Source organism: Aspergillus aculeatinus (assembly GCF_003184765.1).
Source record: "Aspergillus aculeatinus CBS 121060 unplaced genomic scaffold BO66scaffold_5, whole genome shotgun sequence".
NCBI classification, from domain to species: Eukaryota; Fungi; Ascomycota; class Eurotiomycetes; order Eurotiales; family Aspergillaceae; genus Aspergillus; species Aspergillus aculeatinus.
The window spans coordinates 650,049-674,539 of record NW_020291474.1 but is presented as its reverse complement, the minus strand read 5'-3'; the positions used below and the strand labels follow the sequence as shown (position 1 = coordinate 674,539).

Here is a 24,491-nt window from a genome sequence, read left to right as displayed (position 1 = left end):
GGATCCAGTTTGTGCAGAACCCATCATCTGCCAGCTGGACCGTGCCATTGACATAAGGTCATTACCACTAACTAGTCGAGAATTGACTAGAGAGAGAGAGTAGAAATCTGTAACACTTCAATCGCTGGGCCTGCTTCAAAGTTCAAAGAGGGGCAAGGTTGTTTCAGGATTGACAACAGCTGATTGGATCCTGACTCGGGAGTCGAGCGGCTGGCGGTTTCAGTGCGCAGGTGCCTGGACGAAGTGGCGGAAATGTCCTGCCCGCGAGGTGACCATTCGCCAGTGCCCCTCCCCAGGCGCCTGTCAGGCTGATCAGTCTTTCTCGGCTTTGGCACCCATGGATACGCTGATGCGCTGATGCGCTGATGCGTTGATACTCTTTTGCTAACAGGGGCAAATCTCTCGGATTGGCCCATGTTTGGCTCTTCCCCGGTGGATTCGTCCTCCAACTCTTGCAATATCGGGTTAAGACCAGCCTACCTCACATTTAGTTGGAACAATGCCACGCTCCAGTGAGCCCCATTTCCTAAGCACCATGCGTCAGTTCTCGACTCTTGGGTTCTTGGAAGTTTCTGGGCGTAAGTAGTAGGGCTTGGAGATTTTCTCGAGTGATATCCAAGTCCTCGACTTTCTTCGTTCTGTTTTGTAACTCTTTTTTGCTCTCTTATAGACTGCGTTTGTTTCGTTCTCTTCCTGCTGCAATTGACATTGTAGCTCGTTCATTCACTTCTCTTCCTCTGCTATCTTCTTCCTTTCGTTGTGGAAGGATAGCACTCCCCCTTTTTTCAATATTCAATTCTTACTTTTGACTTCTGTCGTCAGTTGGTAGAGGATCACTGGTGCTTACACTCCTCTTTCATCCTTCTTGTCCATACTGGTGGTTATTCTTGTTGTTGTTGGCTCAGTCAGGACTCGGCCCCCATACTTTACCTTCCCCTATAAACTGCGCGCTGTTCCTTCAGGAAAGGAGTCTCACTTTCAATCAAAAGACTACTAATCATTGCGCTCTTTGTTTTTGTGTTGTGTTTCTAGACCCTCCTTGACTTGGATGTTCACTCTTTAACAGACTAATCCACATACTCCAACTGAGCTACAATCATGCAGCTCCTCCAGTCTCTCTTTTTGTTTTTGTTCTTCAGTTACAGCGTTGTTTCTTTGCCAACTTCGGGTCGCACTCAGCATAAGGGAAGATCTTACAAGGTCAGTCGGGTTCGTCGCGGAGAGGGCGAGTTGCATGGTCCCTCGGCGCTGCGAAAGGCATATCGCAAGTTTGGCATTGTTCCCAGCAACCTCAACATTGAGCTGGAGGACTTCGCCCCCGTTACCACTGTCAAGCACAACGTCGTCGCTGCCAGCGATAACAGCGCCGAGCCAGATCAGGTTGGTGCCGTCAGCGCAACCTCTGTCGAAAGCGATGCCGAATTTGTTTCGCCTGTTGAAATTGGTGGTCAGAAGATCGTCGTGACCTTCGACACAGGCTCAGCGGACTTGTAAGAAACACCAGGTACAAAAGTTACTTGATCGGGATACTGACAAGAGATCGATAATAGCTGGGTCCTGGATACTCGTCTCAACAAGACCCTTGATGGTCATACCCAGTACAACCCCGCCAACTCGACCACGTTCAAGGAAATGCCCGGCGCAACTTTCAATGTCTCCTACGGTGATAACTCGTTCGCCGCTGGTCCTGTCGGAACCGACACAGTCAACATCGGCGGTGCAATCGTCAAGAACCAAGCCATCGGAATCCCGACTGAAGTCTCCCAGTCCTTCATCGAAGACACCAATTCAAACGGTCTGGTTGGCCTGGGTTTCTCTTCCATCAACAGCATCGAACCCCAAGCGCAGAACACCTTCTTCGCCAATGCTGCGGCTAATCTCGACGAGCCTGTCTTCACTTCTGCCATCAAGAGTGATGGCGTAGGCGAGTATGGATTCGGTCTGATCGATTCGAGCAAATACCAGGGCACCATGGCCAACGTCAGCGTGGATAGCTCCAACGGATACTGGCAGTTCGATACCACCGAGTTCGCAGTGGGCAATGGCTCTATCCAGACGATCAACAACACGCAGACGGCGATTGCTGATACCGGCACTTCTCTCATGCTGATGGACCAGCAGGTGGTGGATGCTTACTACGCCGACGTGCCTAGCGCCCTGTATGTGAGCAGTGCTGGAGGTTACATCTTCCCTTGTAACACCACTCTCCCCAGCTTCTCGATTGCCATCGGCTCGCAGCACTTGGCTACGGTTCCTGGAAACCTGATTGAGTTCTCCAAGGTTGGCACCAACACCACTACTGGACAAGCTCGTGAGTACTTCCCACCCTACCTAAAGGCATAAACAAGCGATACTTGACTAACAACTCTCAGTTTGCTATGGTGGCATTCAATCAAATTCGGGCGCCTCGCTCCAGATCTTGGGTGACGTCTTCCTGAAGGCCTTCTATGTTGTCTTCGACATGCGTGGTCCTTCCCTGGGTGTCGCGGCGCCCGTGTGATTGTCTTGCGATGAGCACAACCTCTGTTCATCTAACTTACTTAATATTGTGAGAATCTAAAGCTGCAATAGCATGCTGTAGAAAATGGAATTGTACCATTAGACCTGTGTCTAAAGTTGAATGAGCTGGGGTTGATGCACAAATCGTAGTTATATGTATATGATGAGTCATCGTATGAGCGTCGATGGAATGCATAAAATTGTGATTGCACAGATCAAGGGGAAAAGAAAAGGGAGATTCTACCCGCGCACAGTAGAATTGACAGCGCAACTTTTAGTCTTTCTAAACAATTTCAATCTCCAATTCCCAAGATCTCAAGATCTCCGTCTTTAGACTGGGATCGCTCTCGTGAGGCAAGTTGACTTCCATCAAAGCGGCCGTGAGCCTTCTGCGGGTCGCCAGAACAACCCCGCGGTTCGCTCCTCTTCCTTGGGCGACGGCAAGATTATTCGCTGCCTCTCCTGCTCCTCTGCCTCGTCCTCTTCCACTTTCTCCAACACCTTCACTTCTACTTTCTTCCCACCACCCTCTCGCCATCCGCTCCTTCGCAAACATGGCTATCAACTCCGCCCCCGAGTCCTCCCTCCTCTCCCTCCTCTACCGGTCCTACCCGGGCGCCATCTCCCCGGACGCCACCGAGCCCGACCTCCAGACAGCGACCCCGAAAATCTTCCCGCACACCAAGTTTTCCGTCACCGAGGAGGCCGACGTCAAGCAATGGCTGGCCACGATCTCCGGCCTGCAGCACGCCCAGGGCAAGGACGACCAGACGGTGATCGCCAACATCCTGGGCCAGCTGAACACTCACCTGGCCACCCGCACCACGCTGCTGGGCGCTAAGCCCTCCGTCGCCGACATTGCCGTCTACGCTCTGCTCGCGCCCCTGGTCGAGAAGTGGTCCCCCGAGGAACGCACCGGCGAGCAGGGCTACCACCACATCGTTCGCCACGTCGACTTCGTCCAGAACAGCCCGCTGTTCGCCCTGCAGATCCCCGAGGAAGAGAAGGTCGCCATCGACGTGAACGACGTGCGCTTCGTGCCCAAGCCCGTCGACGCCAAGGCCGAGAAGGAGCGCAAGAAGAAGGAGAAGGCCGCTGCCGCTGCCGCTGCCGCAGGCGGCGCGGAGGGCAAGCCCCTCGTCGTCGGCCAGGGTAAGCCTGCTGCCGAGAAGAAGCAGAAGGCCGATTCGGCTCCCGCTGCTGCTGCTGCTGCTGCTACCGAAACTGCCGCCGCCGCCGCTGCCGCCGCCAAACCCGAAGGCGGCAAGCCCAAGAAGGAGAAGAAGGAGAAGCAGCCCAAGCAGCCCAAGGCGGCGCCGGCGCCCGCGGCTCCCCCGTCCCCCTCCATCATCGACCTCCGGGTCGGCCACATCCTGCGCGCGATCAACCACCCCAACGCGGACTCACTGTTCGTGTCGACGATCGACTGCGGTGACGCCCCGGGCACGGAGAACACCTCCCTGGACGAGGCGACGGGCAAGACGGTGCGCACGGTGTGCTCCGGCTTGAACGGGCTGATCCCGCTGGAGGAGATGCAGAACCGCAAGATCGTCGCCGTCTGCAACCTCAAGCCCGTCACCATGCGCGGCATCAAGTCCGTCGCCATGGTGCTGGCCGCCTCCCCGCGCGTCGCCGAGGGCGAGGACTCCCACGCCGGCCCCGTCGAGCTCGTCGCCCCGCCCGCCGACGCCCCCGCCGGTGAGCGCATCACTTTCGACGGTTGGTCCGAGGGCGAGCCCGAGAAGGTCCTCAACCCCAAGAAGAAGGTCTGGGAGACCTTCCAGCCCGGCTTCACCACCACCGACAACCTCGAGGTCGCCTTCGAGAGCGCCGCCGTCCCCGCCGTCCAGGGCCAGGAGGGCAAGCCCGCCCTCGGCCTGCTGAAGACCGCCTCCGGTGGCATCTGCACCGTCAAGAGCTTGAAGGGTGCCACCGTTCGGTAAACAGCGTTTTTCGATGTCCATGATATGTCCAGTTCAGCCCATTTCCAAAGGAAAGAAGTGAAAGAATATTTTTTTTGTCATAACGTATACCTTGTCCTCCTCCCGCGCCTCCTCCCAAAGAGAGAGAAAGAACTTAGCGAGTCCCCTTTTCGAACCCCAAAAGAAAAAATGTCATTTCATTTCACCATATTCTCCTCCTAGGACTCTACTACAAAATCGACGTAAACTGTACGGAGTAACTTTTGGTAAAGTCATTATGGTTTACGAAGAATCAACTTACTTTGGTAATGGCCTTCCCTTGCAGAGCAAATGCATGGCTGGTGCTTTGTTTGGGGGGGCTTAGTGTAACCAGCACAACAAACACTAAGTCGCCTTCTCATAGGTAAATGACTATGAGGTGCCTCAGGTAACAATTCTCCCAATGTTGCAGAGTACAGAGTGTGACAGTCACTTAATCACCCGCCAGTCGGAGAGTCATATTGCTACTCCTTCCTTCCCCTCTTCGTCTTCTTCCTCCTCTTCCTCCTTTTCCGCACTTTACCAACGCAGCAGCAACAGCTTGGTTCCAGTTCCGAGTGACCTCGACTCCTCTTTTCTCCTCTTCTACCCCGCATTTGCAACCTCCCTCTGAATCAGAATGCAGGGACATATATATGGGGATCGAATAGTCCTATCTATCCTCTTTCTCTTTGAGTCCTGGGTTTCCTTCACGCCACCGCCGAGTTAACCTTCCAGTTGTTGGACTTCAATTCAGTGTGGACTGTGTGCATTTTTGAGCATAAACAGTATACATCTATCCTCAAATCTGGAGATTTACTATCTTTCACCATGAGAGCAGTCCGCTTCTACGGAGCTGGAGACATCCGGGTTGATCAGATCGAAGAGCCGGTCTGCGGCGAGAAGCAAGTCAAGGTATGTGTGTATACCGCGCGATTCCTGGCTTAACATCTTCTGTTTTGCTTTTTCTGGTTGCCACAGCCCTGACATTTCCATTGAGATCCGACCTGCGTTTGTAGGGATCTGCGGAAGTGGTAAGTAGTCCAATACAATCAGACTTTTAAGAGCATACTTGGCAGCACAGCCAACGGCAAACTGGAAATGATCATCTTTGACACAAGGCTCGTGTGTGTGATGTCAAGATTTGCATGAGTACACGTGCGGGCCGCATCTGGTACCCCTGACGCCACATGCGATCACCGGGGGAAAGCTCCCAACAACCCTGGGCCACGAGTTTAGCGGCATAGTCGAGGAGGTGGGAGCCGCGGTTGCAGATGCTGTCGCAGACCTCAAAGTTGGAGATCGGGTTGCTGTTCGGCCCAACTTGTCCGACGGGAGTTGTCCTCCCTGTTTGCGCGGAACTCCGAACTGTTGTCGCAATTTGGGCTTTGTGGGCTATAGTAGTAGGTTATACCTTTGCTTTTTTTTTGGGTTTGCTTCGGCTATCATCAGGCTGAAAAAAGAAACTTTCAAGGCAATGCAGGGGGCTTGTCGGACCACGTCGTGGTTGACGCCGACCATGCCATTCCGCTACCAGACACCATCCCTTTGGATATCGGCGGTGAGGGAAGAGCTCTATCACTTTTCTGTCGCTAGTCTGGTGCAATCCGCTGACGCGATCTATATAAGCGCTTGTTGAACCGTTGTCTGTGGCGTGGCACGCAGCAGACCGCAGCCCTCTCGAGGGTGCTCGGACTGTTCTCGTCGTTGGAGGGGGTCCTATTGGTTTGGCTGTGGTTCAAGTGCTTTTAGCCCGAGGAGTCGAGTCTATCGTCGTCGCGGAAGTCTCGTCGCGACGACGAGAATTTGCGAGTAAATTGGGCGCAACTCATGTCCTTGATCCTCGGACGCAAGATGTCGTCTCCATGGTACAGGCAATGACCGGGAACGCAGGCGCAGATGTAGCCTTTGAATGCTCTGGCGTGCAAGCTGGATTGGATACGGCTCTTCGGGGCATCCGGATCCGAGGAACAGTCACGATTGTGTCTCTCTGGGAGGCAAAACCGATCATAGACGCCCAGGCCATCGTGCTAGACGAGAAGCATGTAATCGGGGCGGCAATCTTTGCCGATGGGATCTTTCCAGCTGTCATTGAAGCCATAAGCTCGGGTAAGCTTGAGTGGCGTGCTATCCCTGCCGTCCCATTCACCCTCGCTGATTGCTGATTCGTTGTCTCTTAGGCAAGCTCAATCCTCAATCCATGATCACTAGCAAGATTCGAATGGAAGACATTGTCGAAAAAGGATTTGAGGCCCTGATCCACGAAAAAGATGAACATGTCAAGATCTTAGTTGACATTTCGGCATGAAGCCCAGGAGGAAGGATCTTAGGTGAGACAAGACGACCTGGTCAGATGCGGCTGTGAAGGTCGCACAGTTGTACCTCAAAATAGTGTTTGTGTTGTCAAGTCCTCTTCCGAAGCCATACATGACGGCCCCAGGCGTGTGTGATGGCACATTTAGTGTGTATAATGACGCCAGCCACTCTCGGTCTACTTAGGAGCTGAAGGCAAGAACCGAAGCCTGTCAGCAATGCCAAGAGAATCCGGCCATGATAATCCTGGGCTAGATACTCATACATACCTACTAGCATGGCCTTCGTCTGCTTCTTCTTTTTTGGTTCTCGCCTGAACCCCCGGGGATGCCCGACAGCAAACCAGAACAAAGCCCTGAGTTCAGTTCGCGTAGTGTAAACGGTTTAACCTCATTTGGGTCCTCAAAGCGATGATATCCTAACCTTAGGAATCAACACGTGTGGATACGAACGACGGGCGGGCGTTTTCTGGTTCTTGGCGAGGGTTGATGAGTGCAACCACGACAGCACGGCGGTCCATTCCACCGGAACTACTGACACACTACTCGGCTGACTGCACTGGCTGCACTGGCTGCGTAGGAGGTGTGATGATGCCAAGAAATACACGTCGAGAAGGGCAGAGCTGAGCGGGGTTATTCCTCGTTCTCTCGTATAACCAACCCCGAAGTCATGATGTCGTAGCACGTAAATTGAAGACTGCTTTGGTAGTAGGAGTGGTTCCCACCATCCGATGATGCCTTGGGTACAGTGTTAGTCTAGTATTGTACAGCACAGCCATACAAAAGAGTAACCCAGAGATTCGGGCTCCGGACTGGCCATGTTCCAGCCCCGAGTTGTCTAGATGCAAAGCCGACAGGCTAAACTTTTGGATCTTCCATGATCTAGACGTTTGAAGTGTCAGACTAAACGGTCACTGACAGACAGCCAGACCGCTCGGCCAAAAGTTCGACGAGTACGGAGTACTACCAGCCTCCAGGGTACATGTAACAACTGCCCGGTGTACATACAGCTGAGCTGAGTACATATCTCTCTCCTCCTTTCGGATATCGGAACCTGATATGTCTTCTCCGACCGAGCTTTGTGCGTCTTGTGAGGCTGTGAGCACCCTATGCTTTTTTTAGTTAACCATTTTTAACAGATGACAAACCTCTATCACGCGGTTCTGAGGACAATAGTCGCAATGCAAACGACGAAGAAAAAGCAACAATGTCGACATGCTCCTTCCTCTGTATGTACCAGGTAGTAGTACTGTATACCGAGATACCGTACTACGGTTACCCCGGTGGCTGCAGAAGAACATGCGTTCGATCGCGCAACATTCATGATTCGACCCTATCCGAACAGGGCGGATCAACGCCACCTTGTTTCTTGTTTTTTTTTTGTCTTTTCTTTTCTTTTCTTTTCTTTTCTTTTTTTCCTTTCTGTTTTTGTTTGTTTTGTTTTGACGGGGGTTGCGGATCTCCGGGTCGATGCGAAGAGAAACAAAGTTCCCTCCCTTAGAAACTCACGGACCTTAAACCAGCGGAACTGGGGGAGATCGTGACTCCATCCCCCGCTTGATGAGATGTCATCCACAGCTGGTAGCGGAGACAATCCCCCTCCCCCCTCTTTGTTTTTGGGCCAAAGCTTGCGGTTGTTGCGGGTTGATGGTCAATGACTGGTGGTTGTTTTGTTTTGTTTGAGGAGTGTGTGAGTTAAGTCCTCTCCACGGTTCTGGGAATTGGTTTGAGAGTTCGCCCACATAGGTTGCCGTCATCCGACCTCGAAACAACCTCGAAGAGGTCCGGGGTAAACGAAAGCATCGGAGAATAAACACACAAAGAGAGGTCACTTGGGGAAGTTGGGGAGTTTAATCATTCGGATTCATTGGGTCGCATTCGTTCTTTCTCGAGCTTTCTCCCCGGACCGACTCGACTCACTCTTACACTCCTTCCTACTACGTCCAGTACATCCGACCAAGATAACTTACTCACTTACTTACATCCTTACATTCAACCATACCTACATTCAGTCATACATACTCGCTTGACACTACTCAAGCAGGGATTAGATGGGTCCTAATGTACTAGGAACCTTTGAAGGAGGGGGTATGCTAAACGAATGGATCATTATGGGGCACTTTGGAATAATGGAAGGATTATTACAGTCCCTGGAGGCGATTCAACTGGACTGGGACAGTCAAATGGCCATGTCCGATGTATGTATGTCTCGCCTGCAAGTCTCCCTTTTTCCCCTCCCAATATGACCTGATTTATGACCTGATCTGGGTGACCTAACACTCGACTTTTTTTTTCTTTTCGTTTTCTTTTTTTTTCACTGCCCGCTTGGCTTAGAATAGAACTGGGAACTTGCCAGACAGCCTCTGTACGAGCAGATTGTTCTGTACCCTGGATGGAAGAGGCATGAACCGTCGTCCATCCGGTCGAGTTACTGACCATCCTCATCTTATCAAATATCGATCGATCAGTACTATTTATTATGGACAGTCCGTCCTTGAAATTGGCTGGTCAACAGTGTCTTTCTTCAACTTTCTCGCTTCATTTCGATCCATTTTGATTCGGCAACACTTCGTTGTTTGTTCGCTTTCATATTTCGTCTTCATCTCTGGGTATTGACCCATTTCAAAAGAAACCCACCAAGAGAGGTACTAGTCTACCAAGATCTCTCCCATCTACTATAAATACACCATCGGGAATCGCGTGTGGCCCTTCCGAGGTGGAACCGTCCCCTCCCCTCCCACCAAACGAAACCCCCCACTCACAGTCCCGGTGTTTCACTCTGGTTGGTGTCGCTGAACTCTTGGGGGATCTCACTATTTTTTTAGGGGCTCTTCGGGTCTTGGGTCTTTAGGTCTTGGGGGGAAGGAGGTCCTTTGGGTTCAGTCTGGCACATCATCAATCATCCTTCCCTTACCGCAAGGCCGGTTTTCGGTTGGGAAGCACCTTTTTTTTTCCTTGGTTTGCAATCCCGATCGACTGGCTTCTAGTGGTTCTTCCAGGTATTATTCTTCTTCTTCTTTTCCTCTTGGTCCTGCCTCCTTTCATCTTTCCCTTCTTTTTTTTTTGTTTATTGTTTTTTTTTTCTGTTGGAAAAAAAAATTACACTCTTTTTCCGCCTTCGACTTATATTCTGATTTGTCTGAATTGGCATCATCTCGGGCTTTCTTTTCCATTCGCCTGCCGCCCGGCCTGGCCTCTACAGAATTTAGCCCCTAAAATCGTCTACTGCTGTTACTTACTACTTGACTAGTCGGGCTTGTCGGCTGGCTCACTTGGAAGCGGACCGACTTTCTCGTGCGCATAGATTTATAACCGCGTTCTAACCTCCTTAGATCTTGCGTCGCCATTCACTGTTCTCTGTCTAGACTTGCTGGCTTCGGGTCGAAGCATGTCGGACTGACCTTTCTAAACGTTGCACGATCTATCTGTACTGTATCCCTTGCAGTAAACTTCTTCTACCACCTGCTCGATTCTTGTGCTTCGTCCTTACCATGGGAACTCCACTACATGGTACAGCCATTATCACCGGGGCCAGTGGCCTGCTGGGATCAGAGGTTGCCGTCTCCATCGCCAAAGCACAGCCCTTTGTCCACCTGTTGCTGGTGGCTCGGGATATCAGATCCGACACCGTGAAGGATGTATTAAGCCGCATCCGTTTGATTGGGCCGCGGTCCGTCGAGGTGGTCAAGTGTGATCTGGCCTGCTTCAATTCGGTAGCGAGCTTTGCACAGTATACTGTGGAGAGAGTTCGCAGTAAGGAGATTCCTCCTGTCACCCTCCTGATCAATTCCGCGGCCAGCTCGTCATACGTCACCGATCAAGTCACACGAGATGGGTACGACCCGGTCTACCAAACCAACTGCATCGCCCCGTTCTTGTTGACGGTGAGCTTGCTCGAGGCCTTCCGAGCCGGCGATGGAACCCCAAACGGCGGTGCCCGAGTCATCAACATCGGATGCGCCGCCATGTCCAAAGGGTCCTTGAACTACTTCGATGAGCAGGACCCGGACAACGTCAGCCAGGCCCCGGGAACCGCGATCAGTGCAAAGGAAGCCACCGCCCGGTTCGGAAGTAGTAAGCTGTTGATGAGCGCTGCTATGTATGCCTTGCGCCGGAGTCTGGTACTCGTGAGTGAGCACTTGTTTATTTCTCCAGAGTGATGACTGACTGTGTTATTGTAGGCGGGCAACATCTCGCTCAATGTATATACGATGGACCCCGGATTTATGACCGGGGAGAGCCATCTCACCGCCTCGGCACCTTTGTCGGTGCGCATGGCGCATCAGACCCGGTCTGGACTCCGGCCCATCTTGCGGGTTTTCTCCAAGAGTGCAATCAACAAGGCTAGCGTTCCAGCCAAGGTCATTGCGAAAGTCGCATTCCAGAGGGAAACGGTGGAGAACTGGGGCAGAGAGCGCTATTATATCTTGGATAGCGAGTATGAGGCCGGATCCGTCATTCCCGTGTTGCGAGACTTGCCGCGCATGGATGCGCTGCTGCAGAAGGTGATGCGACAAGTCGAGATCGGTGTCAAGGGCATGGGCTCGCCCCAGTCCAGGGTGTCCCGACTAAGTGCCCACTGATCGGGATTACTCGGGTATTTGGAGTTCTCATCTTGGTCATGGCGTTCTAATCTTGCATTCATCATGTCGGTTTTGTCGTTTGGGAGAAAGGAGTTCAAAAATCCCGAGCATTCTTTGAGGCGTCTTATCGGTTTGCAATCTTGGAGTTTTTCCCTTATCTTTTTTTTCTTTGCGGAACCTATGTTATGACAGGGATGTTCTGTAAATAGAGGTTATATCTGTATACGTGCAGAATCAGTCCAATGAGGAAGAGTAACTGAGTCAGTCATTCTTTCATTCGTTCATTCTTCGGCTTGAGAAATGTGGGAAGTGCTAGCAGTGATCCATGATGAAGATGGCTGCAAACGGGCGGGCGGCGGGAAGAAGATTGGGTCTCGTACCGCATTCGGGTCTGGGTCCAGATTCGCCCGCGCATCCCACCTGGCGGCTTTTGGTCCAAAGGACCGCCTGGAGCCTACGTACCTCCTCTCTCGACGCAATCATTCCTCCGGTCAAAGCCTCGGGGGCTGTTCAGTTCCCTGCCTCCCTTGTCTTTCGTTCCGCATCTTTTCTCTTCATCACCGATCGCGGATTTGCGATATTTCCGCTGGTCTTCATTTCTCCAACCTCAATTCACCTCTTCATCCTCTCCGTCGGCTGCGATTTCGTCGGTAGTCTGAGGAAGAAGTTTCTCCAACATCAGAACCTCGACAATTGGTTTGTAAAGTCAGTTCGATCTCCTTAGCTGCATGTCATCTTAGGAGAGATGAACAGGCATCACGCCTTCGGCAACGGCTACGCTGCCTATCCCCGTGGCAAGAGCAACAACTCATTCTCCATCTCCCCCCACCGGTACGCGGTCCTTTCCTCGGCGAATGTCGCGCGCCAGAATCCTGTATCACGTCGATGGGATACAGCGCCGTGTCGACGAAAAACCGAGTAAATCCGTCCGCTAACCTGGGCATTTAGTAGTTTTCAACCCCGGGCACAACCTGCCTTGCGCCGCCGGAGGCAACTCTTCCAGCGACTATGTCTTCTCTGCGGTGTCTCCCTGTTGCTCCTCGTCCTGATCTTCCCGTCGCTGCGCGCCTCCCTCCTTCCGGTGGTATCGCTCGGCCTCCTCCACCCCTACGAAGACCTTCAGATCGAGACGATCCGATACTATGACCTCTCCAAAGTGCAAGGAACCGCCAGTGGCTGGGAGCGCGGGGAGCGGGTGCTTATGTGCACGCCCCTGCGCGATGCCGCCTCCCACCTGCCCATGTTCTTCTCGCACCTGCGGAACCTCACCTACCCGCACAATCTGATTGACCTGGCGTTCCTGGTGTCGGACTCCGAGGATGACACGATGGGCATGTTGTCGCGCATGCTGGACGAACTCCAGCACGATGCGGATCCGAAGATGCCGTACGGCGAGATCTCCGTGATCCAGAAGGACTTTGGACAGCTGGTCAACCAGGATGTGGAGAGCCGACACGGCTTTGCCGCGCAGGCCAGCCGCCGGAAGCTGATGGCCCAGGCTCGGAACTGGCTGCTGAGCGCCACGCTGCGCCCTACGCATAGTTGGGTCTATTGGCGCGACGCGGATGTCTTGACCGCGCCGCAGACGATTCTGGAGGATCTGATGCGGCATGATAAGGATGTCATTGTACCGAGTGAGTTTTTCCGACTTTGGTGGCTGCTCGCTTGTTTGTATTATGCTCATTCTGACTTATGGTGACCAGATGTGTGGCGACCCCTTCCCGACTGGCTGGGCGGAGAGCAACCGTACGACCTGAACTCGTGGCAAGAATCCGAAACGGCGTTGGCGCTAGCCGACACGTTGGATGAAGACGCGGTCATCGTGGAAGGGTATGCTGAATATGCTACCTGGCGTCCTCATCTTGCCTACCTGCGCGACCCATACGGAGATCCGGACATGGAGATGGAACTCGACGGCGTGGGAGGTGTCAGTATTCTGGCGAAGGCACGGGTTTTCCGCTCCGGGGTGCACTTCCCAGCTTTCAGCTTCGAGAAGCATGCCGAGACAGAAGCCTTCGGCAAGGTGCGTATCCGGCGGGGCTGTTATCTTGTCGTTGCGTGTGCATGAGACTAACACTCGGTAGATGGCCAAGCGCATGGGGTTCTCGGTCATCGGCCTCCCACATTACACTATCTGGCATCTTTACGAGCCGAGCGTGGACGACCTGCGGCACATGGAGGAGATGGAGCAGGAACGGAAAGAACGCGAGATGGAGGAGAAAGACCAGGCCGACCGTGCCGAGCGCGTTCAGACCCTGTTTAAGGATGCCAAGACGCAGTGGGACATCGACCATGCCTTCGTCGAGGACGCAATCGCCGAGGATCAGAAGCAAGAGACCGCCGCTTCAGGTTCCTCAAGCGAGACGCTTAAGGGCTCGGAGGAAGGTCCTCTAGCGCAGCCAGCTGTGAAAAAGAGGGGTGGTGCTGGACAGAGCGGCGAGGTTTCTGGTACTCAGATGGAAGAAGCTAAGCGTTAATGGAGCTTTCTTCTGCTGGCAGGTATCGAGCTATCTTCTGTTCATGTTTGACATGCCACTCCTGTGCTGGTCATAGGCTTGACGTCCTTTTGTCATGTTTCCAATGTACCCTGGCGTTTTCATGTTCTCTGCGTTCGTTATTTTGTCAATAATCGCTTACTAGAATATTTTGCATAGTGTCGTCGACCTTATTATGATGGGTCGAATTCCGATTATAGTATAAAACATAGACTCAACCTTTCTTCATCCTCTATCTATGAGTCATAATTAACGCAATCAGAGTAACTGAAGGTTTTATCCCGTAAAAAGTCACTCCAGATGAAAAAACTGACCAAATAAACCCCATGTCCATGGAATAGTACATCGGAAGAAACCGATAAGAGCAACCGCCCATTAAGCGGTGGCCCGTGCGTCTATCAATGCCGCGGGCACCTCCCTCCATCCAACGCGTCCCGCGTCAAATCTTCCAGTTTCCACCAGCAGAGGAAGCCTCTGACTTTCCTCCTCCCTCCTCATTCCTTCAATCCCCCTTTCCCCTCGAACAATTCCCTACAAGAACAACTCCCACCAGTCAGAGGAGGATACCAAAATGTCCACCCAATCCGCCCAAAGCATCCTCTTCACCCACACAGCCCCGCAACAAGGCTTCCGATTACTCGAACTCCCCCCGGAGGTCGCGGACCTCCTCGCTTCAGAGAATCCTCCCACGTACGCAGTTTCTGTTCCCCTTTCTGGCCCGGGAACTTGAGGCGAGAGGGGTATGCTAACACGGAGGAAATAAAGACTATACCTTAAAACCCCCGCCCCCGTCACCACCACCACCGCCACCAGCAAAACGAGTGACCCGCGCGAATACGTCAATCTTTGCACCCCGACCCAGACCTACCGCATCCGTCAGGTCCAGTCCTCGAATTCCCTGCATATCTTGAGGCCTAGCGATAGGGGGGGAGGTGATACGGTCCTCCGGCGCGAGGATCTGGCTGTTGTGGATGGCAGGGCGGCTGCTGCTGTTGTTGCTGCCGCATCACAGGAGGGGGGGCAGGGTGGGGATATGGACGTTGATGTTGAGGTGGATGTGGATGTGGATGTGGATGTGGGTGTCGATCTCGCGGAGACGATGACAACAATCGCGAAGTGCGGGTCGACGCTTGAGTTGCATGTGCCGGAGGGGGGACTCCAGGCTGCGGAGTTTTTGGGGGGCTTGGTGGGCAGGTTTGCGGGGGGGGTGAGTGCTGCTGCTGCTGCTGCGGCTACTGGTGGTACTGGTGGTGCGGGGGTCGCGGAGGGCAAGGTGATGGAGGCTGTGTTCGCTGATATCCCGGTTTCCCGGGCGGAGTGTGAGAGGGGCTGGGTCGAGGGGTGTGCGTTTGTGTGGCGGGGCAGGGCGTGGGCGCCGACGCCGGAGGTCATGATGGAGGTGTGGAAGCGGGTGGTTGATGGGGCGGTGGTGCAGGGGATTGATCTACGTGCGCAGTTTCTGGTGGATGATCTGTGGAAGTCGGTGGTGGCGGAGGAGGATGAGGAGGAAGAAGAAGAAGAAGAAGAAGGGCAGTTCCCCCGCGCGTTGTTTGAGGCCGTCGTGCGACGCGTGGTTGAGGGGGAGGAGGGGAAGTCCTTGCTTGGTGAGACGTTGAAGTGTGAGTTTTTTTTTTTTTCTTTCTTTCTCGGTTTCTGTGTGGAGGTCTGGTTGTTGTGGCTGGCTGACGCTTGCGGGCTTACTGGTGTAGGGGCTAGTTTGGACAAGGATGCTTGTGTACGATGGGTTGGAGAGACGTATCTGGAGGCCATGGCGCCGATGGCGAGTGCGGCGGTTGGCCGCAGTGAGTTCCTCAACGCTTGGAAGGATCATCTACCTGAGGCTTGGAGGGAGGAGGTGGCTCTGGCTAAATTGACGGTAAGCTTGTATTTGTTCTGTGCATGCAAAAGACGGTCTCCATTGACCTTCGTGTTAATTACAGGACGCCGTTTATCAACTGCCCGACCCGACGACCATCTGCTTCGTGACGGAATTCGAACGACAGCGGTCCAAGAAGAATCTGCCCACCGATGCGAGTGCGTCGACCGCGGCCAAGAAGTCCAGAAACTGGCACGAGCTCTTCAAGAATCAAAAGCGACAGAAGCGGTGACGCTCTAATGTATTCTTCCACCAAATGCACGGCTCCGAAAATGCAAATCAAAAGCAAATCAGCACCAGGCATATTTCTCATTCAGGCACCACTCCACTGTCTCGCCCAATCCATGCTCGGCGCCGCTCCATCTCAACGATGCGATACTGTCCTTCTGGCGGTGAACTAACTCGGCATTAGGCGCGATCATGGCCACTGCCTTTTGCAAAAGGGGTGTCGGATTCCAGAATTCCACCGTGCTCATATTCCACTGGTGTGCCTCGAGTTGCGCGCGTTTCAATATGGCAGCCATGGCCTTGATTGTCCGCTGTGTCTCTTCGGGCGACGTCGGCTCCTCATACACCCACCGCAGAATATACAGAGTGTTTTCCTCCGGCTCTGAACCGAAATTCCTGTTCCATGCACAGTATACGCGCGCTGCTTCTTCGCCGGCACCTTTCACTGCGGGGGCTTCTCTATCGGGGAAGAGAGACTTAATGAAGAACTCCTCCCTTGCCCAATGCCATTTGAAATGATCATAGTCCGGCGCAATTGCTATTTTAGGAGTGTGCGTCTTCAGGGATTCCACTCGGAGGAACTCGCGCTCTTTCTCCAGGATTTGCTCATTGCACATGCGGTCTCGGACATCTTCTGCAGTCAACGTCTTGACCTTGGGAAGGATATCTTCAGCCCCGGTCGAAGAATACTGCTCCTCAGCGACTGCTGGGAGCGCGAAATGAGAAGACAAAAATGGCTTCCAGCCGAATTGAGCATAGAAGTTCTTCCCGATGTCGGAGAAGAGGATGCTGAAGAGAGCCTTCTTCCTGCTTTCAGACTCCATATTCCAGGTGTCGACCTTCTTGCTGAGTTCCTCCATCATTCTCTTCGCATATCCCTTGCCTCTGAACTCAGGCCGGCAGTAAACACTTCCTATGCCGTGCGTTGAGGCATCTTCCACTCGGCCGTCGTGCGCCAGCCAGGCCTTCTTCTTGTACGTTTCACATGAGCCTAGGATGGTTCTCTCTCCTTCAGGCTCTCTGTTATCGACCAAAATCCAGCTGGTCAGACCATGCTTGATCAACTGCTGCGCATGAAGATGGCTCTCGCGGGCGATATACGTGTCAAGGTCCAGACAGCCTTTCCAGGCGATGCTGTTCAGCTTCAGAGCTTCAATCTTCTCCGCGGGAGTCGCCGGGACTAACACGAGGTCCGGAGAATCACCCTGCGGGAGAGCAACCCCGTTGGTGTAGTTGTTATCGGCAGCAATCATGGTGTCTTTAGAATCACTTATGGGGAGGCTTCCTGTCTTGGGATGGAGAGGAACCGTGGAACGGACGGAGCTTGGTATATGTACGAAGGCAAATGACCCGGTGACGTGTTTCCACACTCAATTGTAAACGCGACGGTAAACCCCGTGGACTGTACGTATTTCACAAGTGAATGGGAGAAAGGAGGAGCTGCAAGGGGTGAGGGGTCTTTGGTAATATAAGAAATGAATGCCCTGGCTCGATGACGATACGGCAAGCTAACAACAATGGTACCAAAGGAAGTCAACTCCGACGGGGAAGGTTTCCTATTCGCGGTGGTGGCCGAGGACAAGCGACGACAAGCGACGCCTTTTCCCAGTTGAGATGCGTACTGTACCAACTTAACCGAACTATACTTCGAATGATGTAGGTCAGCTGCAATTGTTCACGCTTGTTTGGGATCGGCGATGACCAATGCCAAGGGTAGAGTGCTGCTAAAATAGGTGATGTTGTAAGGCGTGTGTGTTGAAGATTTGGGAAGGTCACGATTATTATTGATAGGTAAATTTGATAGTAACGAAAGACAAAAGTAACTAAAAACTACATACCCCGTCGCTAGCCTTTCAATTCTTGATAAACCGGAGCTCCGGCTTATCGGGGACCGACGGGGGAGGGAGAGAGGAAGGAAGGGAGGGAGGGAGGGGGGGGGCTGTCATTCCCCGGATCCGGGAGGCGGTCAGCCAGGCAGCTACCACTTACTGCCTCCCTCCCCTCTCAGCTCCTTTTCCCTTTCCCCAGAGCCGTCAGTCGTCAGTCAATCAACCACTTCTTTTTCCCCACTACGATATGCTAATATTCAATCCATGCTATGTTGATGTGTTTCCCTTTCCGCCACTATCCCCTCCTTCCAACATCAACTTTCACCCATCCTTCACTCAGGAAGCCTGGCATCACTTTCACTGAGAGAGTGTTTATTATCTCCGGTTTGTCAAGCCGTCGTCGCTCTTTCACACATTCAAAGCATTTATCGGCGGGCAGCTTTTTATTGTTATCAGTGCCTATCCTAGCCTAGCCGCAATCTCCCGCCCGTGCTTGACCAAAGCTAGCGCAGATCACAAAGCCAACACCCTCACAGCTCACAACTTCTCTAATCATACTCAGTATTTGTTTCATGAACACTAATTGGGTGCCTAGTCCAACGCCTCCTGTAGTACCTACCATCGTATTCACTTCGCCCCTGATATCGGCATTTATCCTGCTCTACAACATGATTTACAAGACACTGTACTCGGTGCATGATTCCTTAATCTAGCCTTCGGCCCATTTCCCATACCAAAGGACCATTATCCTACCAACTAGATCCGACGAGTCGCAGAAAAACATTTCTCTGGGTCTCAGGACCGACTTTGATCAACTTCTCCGAATGCAACCATGGCATCTCGTCATCCCTACGCATCTAGCGTATCGCAAGTCCTCCGGGAATTAGAGGAGTTCCAGACCATGGACTATGAGAGCGCCTATTATGGCTTTGATGGAGACCTCCTGCTGGCTGACTTGGATCAGACCGGTGGCTGGGGAACGTCCGCGAACAATAATGAGCCAAATCACGACCCAGCCTCCGCAGATCAAAGGCCTACGAAGAAACAAAGGACAGATCGATCGATGCATGAGGGGGCTATCCCAGCAGTGCACACTCCGCACCGCAACACTGACCTAGACTCAAATGCCGTGCAACAACAACAACAAAGAGCTTCAAAGGGTCTTCCTGTGCTCATTGATCTTACAGAAGATGATCACCCGCTAACCGAGATCTTGGAGATCTTCCCAGACATTGATCCTGATTATTTAAAGGGTTTGATCGATCGCCATCTTGCGCTGGTGTCTCAAGCAAAGACAGAGATTCTGCTCACTGCCACTGATAAAGACTTAGCAAAAGGCGCTGTCATCGAAGAAATCCTTCAGAACCCTTCTTACCCCAAGAAGCAGAAGAGGCTTAAGAGAACACTTGACGAGCGTGACTCAGTCTCCAAGAAGGAAGACGATATTCAGAAGTGGCTAAAAGCTATTCCTCAAAGAGGAAGTCCTCTGTACCTTGAGATCACGTAAGAGAGTCTCCTACCGGTTGTCCCTCTATACGAAGCAAGCTGAAGATCACTTTTTAGTGCTCGGTTGTTGGCGATTGAATTCCCTACTGTGCCCTGGCCATATATCCAGAACCTCACCCTGCACAAAAGAGAGTTATACGCTGCATATCTCAGTCTGTATGCCCTGGAAGACCCCTCGGCCAAGTCATCCAAGCCTTACACGAACGAACGGAAACGCAATCCTCGCTCACAGACAAGCCTGTACATGTCGTACCCGGAAACTCTACCGATCATGAAAGACATTCAACGCGAACTCCAGGCGGCTGCAGAAGCTGCAAAGCAGACTAAGGAGATGAATGCAGGTAGGTCATCTTCCCTGGATACGGAACTCCAGTCTCTGACGCTTGATGGCAACGAAGCGGTCCCCCGTAACAACTTCGAAGATGTCGATGACAAGGAAGCCGAAGAGCGCAACATTCAAACAGGAAACCTAGTGGAATGCCAGTGCTGTTTCGAAGAGGTCCCCGCGAACAAAGCCTTGCCGTGTGAAGGACTTGAGGTTCATTTCTTCTGCTATACTTGCATGAAGTCTTCGGCAGAGACACAAATTGGGATGATGAGGTACAAGCTACAATGTTTTGACGGAAGTGGATGTCAGGCAAAGTTTGATCGGTACGGGCTTGAGCGTGCCTTGGGAGCGAAGATCATGCAAAAGCTCGATGCTCTGCAGCAGCAGGACGAGATTGAGCAAGCTGGGTTGGAAGGCCTTGAGTCCTGTCCCTTCTGCGACTTCCAGGCGATATGTGCTCCCGCAGATGAGGATCGAGAGTTTCGATGCAGGAACCCTGACTGCGAAGTGGTTAGCTGTCGTTTGTGTAAGGAGAAAAGTCATCTCCCGAGCAGCTGCGACGAGGCTAGGAAAGACAAGCGACTTCCATACCGCCATCGCGTGGAGGAGGCTCTGAGTGAGGCACTCATTCGGCCTTGTCCAACCTGCAAGGTCAAGATTGTCAAAACTGATGGCTGCAACAAGATGACCTGCTCGAAATGCGGGACTCAGATGTGCTATGTCTGCAACGTCAAACTCGGTGCCACCTACGAACACTTCAACCGACCGCCAAACCATTGCCGCTTGTGGGATCAGAATGAAAGATTTCCACTTGGAAGACAGGTTGAACAAGAAATTGAGCAAGTCGAAGCAGATGCTATCGCCAAGATCCTGGCAGAGAACCCTGATGTCACCGAGGAAGAGATCCGAGTGAATCGTCCGGGACAGAAGCAGAAGGCTAGACCGCCCCGGCCAGGTCGACCACAAAATCGGCATGCAAGGCCTCCTCAGCCAGATGGCGCGCGTCAGCCTGTTCAACCTCAGGTTCGCCTCAATATCCAAATCCCTCGGATTCCACAGCCAAACCAGCCGCGTCAACCTATGCAAGCGCCGCAGCACATACAAGCGCCTCGGGTCATACGGCAAGCTGATCCTGCTAACGTGCCCTTCAGAGAACCTTACAACAACCACGTGCAAGCTCAGACAAATAGAGAGCCACCCGACAGAAATTACTATGCCAACAGAATACAAGATATCTACGCCGGCGGACTTCCTTGGAATGCTCCTGGCAACAATTACCCTCTTCCCAATCCACAAATAAATCAGATAAACCCTGGCGAAGCTGGCTTTCTACCGCAGGACCACCCTCCCAACAACCCAGTGGTGATGCCAATTGATCCTCCTCCTTACTACTCTTGGAACCAAGGCCAGGCTGTACCCATGGCACCACGCTTTCCTCGGCAGAACGTCGTAAACAACCCTGCGCCTAATCCGGTCGGACCGGGACAACCCATCCAATATCCACCCTACTACGTACCACCTGTCGTTTCTCAGAACGCTCGACGAGCATCCGGCGGACTGGGAGGATATGCTCGCGACTAACTCCCGTGCTGGAAGCTTTTCGCAGACATTGATCCTACCACTGTGATTGTCCGTTGAAATGCTACTTGCTGACCATGTGGCGTTGACCATGACAGCCTCCTAGCATTCACGCATTTTGGTCTTTTTGAATAAACTTAGGGCTTCTATCCCCTGCCTTGATTGGGTTGGTCTTGGAGAGAACAAGAGTCAAGAATATCATCCCATTTCGCTGACTCCAGCTACCGTATTCTTTGCTTTTGCATTTTTCTGTTAACCATCCACGGTCGAGCAAGCGTTAAGGAGTTCAGGCGTCCCATCTTCATCATCATCATCGTCGTCATCTTAGTTGTCTCACCCATCACCACCAATCGGTTCTTTCTTGGCTTGGCATAGCCTGGCATAGCCTGGCATAGCTTGACTTCTTGCGCAACAACTTTACTTGTGCGATCCCTCTGAGTTCTAAATTCCCATGGCAAGGAGACAGACATGTAGGCAGACAGACAGGCAAATAGATGAATCATATTTTCTTGAAAGATATCGGGGACCTGGACTTCGAGCTCCCCAGAGTCGGGAGATATAGGACAACCTATACTTTGGATGTCGTCATCGTCTCATCGTATGGCTTTTTCCAAAGCTTTGGAGATTAAGCTCCAGGGCCATGCTCCCATGCTCACCAACGTAGCCCCCTCACTCTCCTCCACTGGATCAGCAGCGTAGGTTCTCCAACCAGCTACCACGGTTACGGACTCGTCATCACCACAGACACCGACTAGTCCTATGTACCTATCCCAAGCAAAAGGCACAGTTACTTGTATCAACACCGAACCCGACCTAGGTTGACAAAAGTCCCTTCCAGATAAGGCCGAGCGTTCCCAACCCCAACCCCACCCGTCTGAACCCGGTGAGGACACAGTAGAGAAACGAGAAAAGGCAACGAAAGGAGGGCGGGCCATTTATTCAACGCGATCCTCTCCCCAGAAAGATAGAGTCAGCAGGCTTCCACTCGTTTCCATTCTTCCTTCATTTCCACCCCCAAAAGCGAATTCGAAAGCACAATCGTAATCCTAATATCTCGAACACTGGGCACGCTACCGACCTACCCTACTCTTTCCAGACTATCGAATCACCGGCTGGGCCCCTTCCAAATCCCGCGGCAGTTTGTGGCATTCCGGGAAGACAAATACACAAACCGATCCTGCGCATTGAATTTTTCAATGTTCCGTGGTTGGATTGAAGGGGGGGAGGAAAAGTGCGGGGGGGAAAGTTTCCATTTTTTCAGGGTGACCCATCTCATTGGCTGTTATTCAATATGTATTTATATGTCATGTGTGTAGTTTATAGTAGTCTGAACTATGCGCTTCTTTTTTTCCCTCTTTTCAAGGTGGGATTTCATGCTTTCGGAACTTGGAAGTTTGGGGGAAACACACGAAGACTCGAAGCAAACACGGGGACGAACAGGGGAGAAAACCGGATTTTTTCATGAAGGGGTCGGAGAGGGGGAAGTTTAAATGCGACGACGAGCTCGGGGGGGAAAAAAAGGCTGGCTGGCGGGTGTGCCAGTGGTGGTGGCATCTCCCGTCAAACCACATGATTAATTACAAACAACTCACCCAAATAAGTTACTCCCTCGGGTCACTCGGCTCGACGCATAAAAGCATAAATCACCCAGGACAAACAAGGCAGGCAGGCAACCTTTCCATGGCGCTGAAATTGGCCGGTGATATGAATTTGCTAGGATCATATAGTTGGAGAGAGAACGAGCTCGACAAATGATAGGAGAGAGAGAGATACAAATAGGAGATGGTATGGAAGATGGTGAGTCCCTTGAAGAGAGGATGTGAACAAGTAGAGAGATATGAAAGTAGGGTGAAAAAAGAAAGGGGGAAAAGAAAAAAAGAGTAATGAAAGAATTGATAAAGAAATGACAATCGAAGTGATAAGAAAAGGAACGTGACAAAATGATGATCAGGAAACATTCAAAACGAAGAGCGAGCACAGAAAGACAACAAAAGATATCAACCAAATCTATGATGATGCCATGCGAGTCCCAAAAATCGTCCGCTCCCCATTTTATATATTTGCGCCGCTCAATCGACGACAATTCCTAAATTTCCTCATCCATCATGTATGTTCGATCATTGGCCACGCTAAATAGAATGAGATATATGAAAAAAAAAAGAGAAAGATAATGAGTAAAGGAGCAGAAAGTGTCTGGTCGGAAAGTTCCAATGGACTAGACAAAGAGGATGCGGCGATCGCGATTGAAACGGAGTTCATGGCGGATGCTCCGAATCCACGGGTTCGTTGAACTTTTGCCGCGCCTCCTCCACCCATAGTTCCAGTCGAAGTTCACCAGCTTCTACCCGGCGTACTGGGACAGTCTTGGCGCGTCCGTTTGACACTTTCGGGGGTGGCGGCTGCGGTTCGCCATTTCTCAACTTCGAGACCGAATACGGCGCAGTACACGATCTGAGGTGGACTTTGCCCGGTTCTGCGACAATCCATGTCTGTTCTTCGGTCGTAGATCCGGCCGGGGGAAGAGCGTCCTCGCGCACTTCGATGCAGACGGTAAAACTGAACTCGTCATCTCGAGGCAATGGCGTCAGCCGTGCGCACGCAGATGCCAGGCGGGCGAGGCAGGCGCGGAACTGTGCTTCCAGGTCGACCGTGGGAGGAGCGGGAGCTCGATCGGGCAAAGGAATGCCTGCCTTGGAAGGATCCTCCTTTCGATCCTCAAAGGTGGTGTGAATCTCCCCGGCGGGCACGCGGGGGAAGCCCGACAGATCGAACGCATATCTTTCGAGGGGCTGGTTGGTACGGAGAGAAGAAATAATGATGCTGACAGCGGTGATTGTGCCCTTCAAGATTTCGGTTCCGACCGCGATCGACGCATCATTGATGTAGTCACACACCTTCGGGTGACGGGATTGCCGGACAGGATAATTGTACGCCCGGACAGGGAGGAAAGTTGCTCGCGGGTAGACTGACCGGAGGAACAGGATCTGGTGTATCGAGACGGTGAGGAAGTTGGTGAAAGATGCCGCCAACGCAGACTGGTTGTTGGGCAGCGACTTCGGGGCGGTGACAGGAGTTGAGAACGTTGTCATGGTGGTTGTAACGGAAGGGATTGTGGTACTCTCACTGGCAATAGGCATTGCCGTCGAAGGCTCTGGTATCGTCGTTTCCACGGGAAAAATGGTATTGACGGGATCTCGGAGATTCTGAGTGCTGTTCCACCCTGAGGCTAATCATCGCTCTGCCTTTATCGAGTCACGCGAGTCAATAAATTGTTGTCTCTTCCATTCATCAAAGACGAGTGGCGTTTTTCCGGGGGG

At 52.4% G+C, this 24,491-nt stretch overlaps 8 protein-coding genes across 8 annotated transcripts; 6 read left to right on the top strand and 2 right to left on the bottom strand.

The window, feature by feature from the left end:
- The first annotated feature begins 807 nt into the window (after positions 1-807).
- BO66DRAFT_178495 (pepsin-like aspartic protease) lies at positions 808-2,518 on the top strand. Its single transcript, XM_025642355.1, has 3 exons — positions 808-1,490; positions 1,551-2,311; positions 2,373-2,518. Exons 1-3 carry the CDS (start codon positions 1,099-1,101, stop codon positions 2,498-2,500), a joined length of 1,281 nt encoding a protein of 426 aa, XP_025507846.1. The 5' UTR covers positions 808-1,098; the 3' UTR covers positions 2,501-2,518.
- A 266-nt stretch (positions 2,519-2,784) lies between these two features.
- Positions 2,785-4,644, top strand: BO66DRAFT_388643 (putative cofactor for methionyl- and glutamyl-tRNA synthetases). Its single transcript, XM_025646607.1, has one exon. It carries the CDS (start codon positions 3,054-3,056, stop codon positions 4,440-4,442), a length of 1,389 nt encoding a protein of 462 aa, XP_025507845.1. The 5' UTR covers positions 2,785-3,053; the 3' UTR covers positions 4,443-4,644.
- A 299-nt stretch (positions 4,645-4,943) lies between these two features.
- On the top strand, positions 4,944-7,065 carry BO66DRAFT_366387 (2,3-butanediol dehydrogenase). Its single transcript, XM_025645251.1, has 6 exons — positions 4,944-5,354; positions 5,440-5,473; positions 5,582-5,842; positions 5,914-6,000; positions 6,069-6,548; positions 6,620-7,065. The coding sequence occupies exons 1-6, from the start codon at positions 5,271-5,273 to the stop codon at positions 6,745-6,747; spliced, it is 1,074 nt and encodes a 357-aa protein (XP_025507844.1). The 5' UTR covers positions 4,944-5,270; the 3' UTR covers positions 6,748-7,065.
- Positions 7,066-10,242: 3,177 nt separating this feature from the next.
- BO66DRAFT_408485 (Anp1-domain-containing protein) lies at positions 10,243-14,008 on the top strand (the record flags this gene model as incomplete). The annotated part of the gene is made up of 7 exons (XM_025649120.1): positions 10,243-10,878; positions 10,933-11,256; positions 11,544-11,545; positions 12,286-12,968; positions 13,038-13,357; positions 13,419-13,752; positions 13,989-14,008. The coding sequence occupies 7 exons, from the start codon at positions 10,243-10,245 to the stop codon at positions 14,006-14,008; spliced, it is 2,319 nt and encodes a 772-aa protein (XP_025507843.1).
- A 392-nt stretch (positions 14,009-14,400) lies between these two features.
- BO66DRAFT_435008 (putative sister chromatid cohesion protein Dcc1) lies at positions 14,401-15,937 on the top strand (the record flags this gene model as incomplete). The annotated part of the gene is made up of 4 exons (XM_025650817.1): positions 14,401-14,519; positions 14,595-15,448; positions 15,539-15,705; positions 15,770-15,937. 4 exons carry the CDS (start codon positions 14,401-14,403, stop codon positions 15,935-15,937), a joined length of 1,308 nt encoding a protein of 435 aa, XP_025507842.1.
- A 29-nt stretch (positions 15,938-15,966) lies between these two features.
- Positions 15,967-17,326, bottom strand: BO66DRAFT_178476 (uncharacterized protein). The gene has a single exon (XM_025642354.1). It carries the CDS (start codon positions 17,184-17,186, stop codon positions 15,996-15,998), a length of 1,191 nt encoding a protein of 396 aa, XP_025507841.1. The 5' UTR covers positions 17,187-17,326; the 3' UTR covers positions 15,967-15,995.
- Positions 17,327-19,599: 2,273 nt separating this feature from the next.
- BO66DRAFT_314227 (E3 ubiquitin-protein ligase) lies at positions 19,600-20,361 on the top strand (the record flags this gene model as incomplete). The annotated part of the gene is made up of 1 exon (XM_025643422.1): positions 19,600-20,361. A coding segment is annotated over one exon (762 nt), but the record flags the coding sequence as incomplete, so codon positions are not given.
- A 3,068-nt stretch (positions 20,362-23,429) lies between these two features.
- On the bottom strand, positions 23,430-24,263 carry BO66DRAFT_398400 (putative mitotic spindle checkpoint protein (Mad2B); the record flags this gene model as incomplete). Its single annotated transcript, XM_025648640.1, has 1 exon — positions 23,430-24,263. The coding sequence occupies one exon, from the start codon at positions 24,261-24,263 to the stop codon at positions 23,430-23,432; it is 834 nt and encodes a 277-aa protein (XP_025507839.1).
- Positions 24,264-24,491: the final 228 nt, after the last annotated feature.

Bases quoted from the DNA above. Each gene is read 5' to 3' on its own strand.
- BO66DRAFT_388643 (XM_025646607.1), top strand. From the start codon at position 3,054: ATGGCTATCAACTCCGCCCCCGAGTCCTCCCTCCTCTCCCTCCTCTAC.
- BO66DRAFT_366387 (XM_025645251.1), top strand. From the start codon at position 5,271: ATGAGAGCAGTCCGCTTCTACGGAGCTGGAGACATCCGGGTTGATCAG. The intron at 5,355-5,439 runs GTATGTGTGTAT...ATTTCCATTGAG, and splicing joins GCGGCGAGAAGCAAGTCAAG to ATCCGACCTGCGTTTGTAGG. The intron at 5,474-5,581 runs GTAAGTAGTCCA...TGTGATGTCAAG, and splicing joins TGTAGGGATCTGCGGAAGTG to ATTTGCATGAGTACACGTGC.
- BO66DRAFT_178495 (XM_025642355.1), top strand. From the start codon at position 1,099: ATGCAGCTCCTCCAGTCTCTCTTTTTGTTTTTGTTCTTCAGTTACAGC. The intron at 1,491-1,550 runs GTAAGAAACACC...GATCGATAATAG, and splicing joins GACACAGGCTCAGCGGACTT to CTGGGTCCTGGATACTCGTC. The intron at 2,312-2,372 runs GTGAGTACTTCC...AACAACTCTCAG, and splicing joins CACCACTACTGGACAAGCTC to TTTGCTATGGTGGCATTCAA.
- BO66DRAFT_178476 (XM_025642354.1), bottom strand. From the start codon at position 17,186: ATGATTGCTGCCGATAACAACTACACCAACGGGGTTGCTCTCCCGCAG.